The sequence below is a fragment of the Pterocles gutturalis genome, unplaced genomic scaffold, assembly GCF_000699245.1.
Source record: "Pterocles gutturalis isolate BGI_N339 unplaced genomic scaffold, ASM69924v1 scaffold7034, whole genome shotgun sequence".
NCBI lineage: Eukaryota > Metazoa > Chordata > Aves > Pterocliformes > Pteroclidae > Pterocles > Pterocles gutturalis.
Genome location: NW_010128044.1, coordinates 10,916 through 16,550, shown reverse-complemented (window position 1 = coordinate 16,550; position 5,635 = coordinate 10,916). Strand labels below are relative to the sequence as shown.

The following is a 5,635-nucleotide window of genomic DNA, read 5'->3' as shown; positions in this document are numbered from 1 at the left end:
AACCCTAGCTATTCTATGATTCTATGATTTTTTTCAGCCTTCTCTCTCATTTTAGGCTGGGAATGGAGTGCATAGTTTGGATGTCAGCAGTGGGACACCTTACCAAAACAAAGCATCCATGGGACTGCTGTCTAATCAATGACTTCTAAGTGCAGGAGCTGTTAGATTGGAAACAAGTGCTACATGATGCCAAGTGAGGTGCTTGAGAGCACCAGTGGGATGGAGGAGACCATGCAGAAAGAGACCAAGTCTGGAAGCCAGAGCCCTCACCGTGGCTCCATGAGAAGGGCTGTGGCAACCACTGTCACCTTTGATGGAGAAGCCACTATGGACCGGAGGAAAAAGAAGAAGAAAGAGTCCCGTCCTGAGTCAATAATAGTGTATCGGTCGGAGAATGAGAATAAGGTGGAAGAAGAACAGGCGGATGAAGAAGGAGGGGAGAGGACCTCTGAGGAAGGCTCCAAGTTCCTGGGTCAGTCCGTGGCAGATGGTATGTATTCCTGGGAACACCTACTTTCCATAAACTTTTTTTGATCCCAGCATGCACTGAGGTCAAATGGAAGTGACTGTGGGACCAACCCTCTCCAAGATTGCAGGCAAGGAGGGCTTGAGTTCATACATGAAAAGGCTCTGAAATAAAAAGTATTACAAGCTGATTTGAGGTGTCTCCTGAAGTTCTTTGCAGAGGTTGGTTGTTGCCGCACTCTTAGTTCTAAATGTATGCACTGGTTGGGATTGATCCGAAAAAATGCTGAGCATGCTTTAAGCCAGTGATGCTGTGATCAAGCCTCTGTCCATGCCTAAACCAACTGCCTGTTAAATGAAAGGATGGAAGCAGATCGATTTAGTGGCTCTACCTGTGATAGGGAGTTTTACTCATTATCTAGGATTTACTGTTGCCTTCTGTTTGCATATTGTCAGCGCAGCTTCCTCTTTAAGAGTGTTTATTTGGCATGGTCATTGTGAGGCATCTTGGAGCCACTTTCACTTCTGATGTCTGTCCTGGATACCCTTGCAGGGAAGAAATGTGGGAGGCAGGTTCTATGGCTAATTAATTCTCTTGTGAGTCAGCAGCACAGGCTGAGGGGCTTAAATGTGGATACACACTCCTGGTCCGTCAGCCACACCAGATTCCTCCATGATGGCCATTGTTGACCCCTTAAAATGCAAGAGTTTGTAAGGGTTTTCTAAACTTTGAAAATGAATTTGCATTGAGATACAGTGCAAATGTAAAGTGAAATATTATCTAGTCAAGTATAACTCCATGTGTGGATGTGCTTATTCCAGAACAAGAATCTTAGTCATATTTATCTAATTCACCCCAAGTGTCCAGGCTCTTCAGGAATAAATCTGTGAGGGTACCAGAGAAAACAGGCATACTATTTTTTATTTAGTTATTCTGCCTCACCTCTTTCTGATATACTCCTGGAACGCTTTTTCTCCACATATTGTCCCCAGTGCAGATGCTGGAGTCTTCTCCCTTGTGATTTCTGTCTTCTGTCTTCTCCCTCATTAGCTCTTCTTCCATTTTCTTCTGCAATAATCTTTTTTATACTGCATTGCTTCTTGCATTCCATCTTTTTAAAATTTAACTATAACTCCATATGCACTATCTAATTGTCTTTGGGGATTTACACAAAATACTCTGTACAGAGAATAAATCTAATGTAGATTAGTTTATCTGTGTTTGTAGGTGTCTGGAACATGCCTTTAGACAGCCGATATGTCACCTTGACTGGAACAATCACCAGAGGAAAGAAGAAGGGTCAGATGGTGGACATCCATGTCACGCTAACAGACAAAGAGCTGCAGGAACTGGCTAAGTCAAAGGAACCTCCTCAAGAGGATGTGCCTGAGAAGAAGAAATGTGATGTTGGGCTGGACAGAGGACCCCACATCGTCCTCTGGACCATCATCTGCCTCCCCATCATTTTTGTAGTGTCCTTTGTGGTTTCATTCTACTATGGAACCATTACATGGTACAATATCTTCTTGGTGTACAATGAAGAGAGGACCTTCTGGCACAAAATCACCTTTTGTCCCTTTTTGATCATCTTCTATCCAATTATAATTATGGTTGTGTCCTTTTCCCTGGGCCTATACTCAGCTGTGGCCCAGGTAGCATGGTCCTTTGGGTACTGGTGGCATGCTGTGAGGGATATGGAGAAGGGCTTCTGTGGCTGGCTCTGCAGCAAGCTGGGTTTGGAAGATTGTTCTCCCTACAGCATTGTCGAGCTGCTAGATTCTGACAATATCTCAGGTAGTCTCTCTGGCAAGAGCTCTGCGCAGGGGGTTGAGACCTCGGCAGTCTGAGCCTTTGTACTGGCTGACTATTTTGGTCATATGTGAGTGGTTTTCACCTAGAAAATAATTTTTTTTAACATATATATGTATATTTAAACACAAACTTAATAAATAAAATATTGGGCTGGGAGTGCTCTTTAAGTGTTACAGAATGAAAGTGTGCTAGCTTCACATGGTTTAGGTGGGGAGGTGCATGGCTCTCCAAGGATTTGTCAGCTGTTCTAGTGAATTACAACTTCTGGAAATGGTGAGGAAATCCAGGTCTGTGGGGCTTGGGCTGTTTGTGGGGTGGCAGAGATATATGCTGAAAAGTCCACCTCTGTAAAGTTAGACTTTACTTTTAGGAAATGGGACATAACAGTGACCTGTTGATTCAGTGAAAAGAAGTCTCAATTTGAGGGATGACCTTCAGGAGCTAGGAAATCATTCAGAGGTGAAGACTAAATTGCAAATGTGATGTTCCTGCAGTTTTCCTAGAAAGGGTCCTTTTCCAGTCCTTACGACAAATGCAGCAAATCTTCCAGGTAGGCTAACTGCTTAGACGCTGTCAGAATTTGAAAAATAGAACACTACAATAGCTGTGCCCAGCATTTCACTGGGAGAGGACAGCATAGCCTCCGACAAAGGCACCTGAGCTCTAGGCTGACCTGAAACGCACCCATCCCATGACGGAAGAGTAGGGCTTGCTCTGTAATGTGGTATGTGGGGACCTGATGGGACTGTCACCAAGCACCCTCAGGAGACTGTAGGTGCACAGATAGGTGCTTAGGACACACCTGCATTTGATCTCTTGAGAGGCGCACTGCTAGGAAGGGGCGGGCAACAGGAGTCGTACGCAGTGTACAGTGCACAGTTGTATTGTAGGGAAGAAACACCTGCTTTGAGGAAAGGTGATCAGTTTGCATGTCACTGCAATGCAAGTGGACCGGCAGCACCTCTATTTAGGGAAGGGGAGTGGAAGGTGCTTGAGATGAGAAGGTCTCACTGACATGGTCATTCTGTTTCAAGTTGCTCTTCCCTTTCCCAACAGGGACATCTCTGAGCCTCTCTTAGTCCCAGTGGACACTGCATTAGTGCCTCAGCTCTGGAAATCTGTGCCCCCCCTCCCCACACTTCCTTGTTAATTATATGGAAGAGCAATGGATTATACACCCTCCTCCCCTCATGTCTCATTTTCATAATTGGTTTCTCTCCTTCTGGGACTTTGCATGGCATTTTAGTGGGTTCCCAGACCAGGCTTAGGTGGCCACCATAGGCTGGAGAAATTTTATTTGTCTCTTATAAAAATGACTAGCAGAAAAGTTCTTTTTCTGGATAGACTGTTGGGGTTTTGGCCTAAAGAGGACACGAAGAAAATAAAAGAGAGGTATAAAGGACTCTAATGCGGACTGAGTTCACATGTCTGAAACGTGATTAATTTTCTGAGTGCTCTAGTTTAGCTGGTGCTGCTAGAAAGTCTGTCTCAGCCCCAATCTAGAGGAGCCCACCATTTGCATGGGTGTAGGTAGATAATTCATAGTGTGCAGTCCATCAGGCTGCACAGTCACTCAGTATAGGTGTTTCACTTCCCCCATCTCCCTACCAGAGGGGGAGCTGCTCTAGTTTTAAGATGTTAAAAGAGGAGCATTCAGAAGCTGGATTTCACAGGAACTAATGCTTTGTGTTGCATTTCAAGGATGAGCTCAAGACTACACTGACTGGCTATCCTAGTTAGGACATCTGGGAACTGGGGATGTATAACCAAGTCCATCCGATCCTCTAGGCGTGAACTGAGAAATAACTGAAGTCCCTGGTTGCATCCTTGGTCTGTCCCCTTCTGAGACGTGCAGCCAAAGCAGCCTCTTAGCACTGGCTTGAGGATTAACAGTGGGAATAGTGTACAAGCCAAATATCAAGAACAGGCTTGGCCTCACACTTTACTAACGAGCAGAGATGCTCCCTGGGCACAGTACAGCCAGGCTGTGTTTGCTGCTTCCTGATGCACAGCTCTCAGTTTTTACTAGCAAAATCTTTAAAGGCAATGACCAACTTCCAGCAAAAAAAAAAAAAAATAGACCCCAACCTGTGATGCAATGGCAGGGGGGGTTCAAAGAGGCTGGCATATGCCTAGGATGGGTTCAGGCAGTGAAATGCCTTTCACAGGGCTGTTTCAATTAGGGAGCTTGACGTGCCTCTGAATTAATAGAGAAGCTGAGAAGAAGTAGTGCCAGTACTGGCAGCCTGTAGCGATGCAGCACAGCCACTCTGCTTAATACTCCTCCACATGGAAACTGCAGGCTCCCACATGGCTGAAGGGTGGGAAGAAATGATGTTTAACAAGCATTAATGGGAAGGACGGCCCACTGGCAAGTGTTCTCACGCTTTGCCTAGAGGGACAGTGCTGGCATGAAAGGAGTAGATTGTGTATCTTGGCCCCAACATGCCGCAAACAAGTGAGTTTGGGGGAAAGATGGCTGGCAAGTGTGCATTGCTGAAGAGGGAGAAAACCCAATTCAGCTGTCAGTGCCAATAGCAGCTGTTCAAGCCTAGACGAAAGGCTGGGGTCAGTAGCACAAAGAGCCTTCACTTACAGAGGGCTTGGGTGATAAATACTAGCTCATTACAGAATACAGCCATGTGAAATGTCTGCTGAGCTGCAGGATTTTCTTTCAGAATTGCAAACAGCCTGCCAGAGTGGCGACAAAACCAAATCTGTGCCTCTTACTGCTATGTAAACACAAAGGAGTATCAGAAAAGTTGTATTACCCTCCCTTTGCCATGGCAGCTATGCTTCTGGGTTTGGAGGTCGCCTTTTTGGGGACATTCTGGAACAATCCATCATGTGTTTTCTACTTCTTTACACTTAACCAAGTTTCCCTCTGCTCCTGCCAAAGTCAGGGTGTCCTGCCATTGATTTTTGGTGGGGGCTAGTTTAAGCTTAGGGCAAGTTCTGGTGCTATTTTTAAAAGTTTTATTCCAACTTTTCTCAAAACAACTCTGGATAGCTTTCTCTCTTGTCCATTATCTCCTGGAGTGGTTTGCCTGCTACAAAATATATAATTATAATCACTTGTTGTAATAGAAAAAAAAAGCACAAGTTTTTGTCTTGTTCTATCCTTGCTTTCAGAAACTCACAAGTAATTCCTGCTTATGTGCCACTGTCAAACTGCAGGGAATTCCAGTTATTCCCATTGCTGGGTGTGTTTCTGGCTGCTCTAGTCTGTATGTTTTTTTAAAGTAAAGATGATGTGTGTTTGCTGATTGTTATTTTTAACTGCATTCCCTTTTCCCATCCTTGCTGGCCTGGGTGGAGAATAAAGATGAATGTGGCTTTAGAACAGTGTTGCTCTCG

The 5,635-nt window shown here is 44.9% G+C and overlaps 1 protein-coding gene across 1 annotated transcript; it reads left to right on the top strand.

Moving 5' to 3' along the window:
* The first annotated feature begins 186 nt into the window (after positions 1-186).
* Positions 187-2,313, top strand: TMEM169 (transmembrane protein 169). The gene is made up of 2 exons (XM_010079475.1): positions 187-490; positions 1,694-2,313. Exons 1-2 carry the CDS (start codon positions 187-189, stop codon positions 2,311-2,313), a joined length of 924 nt encoding a protein of 307 aa, XP_010077777.1.
* The last annotated feature ends 3,322 nt before the right edge of the window (positions 2,314-5,635 follow it).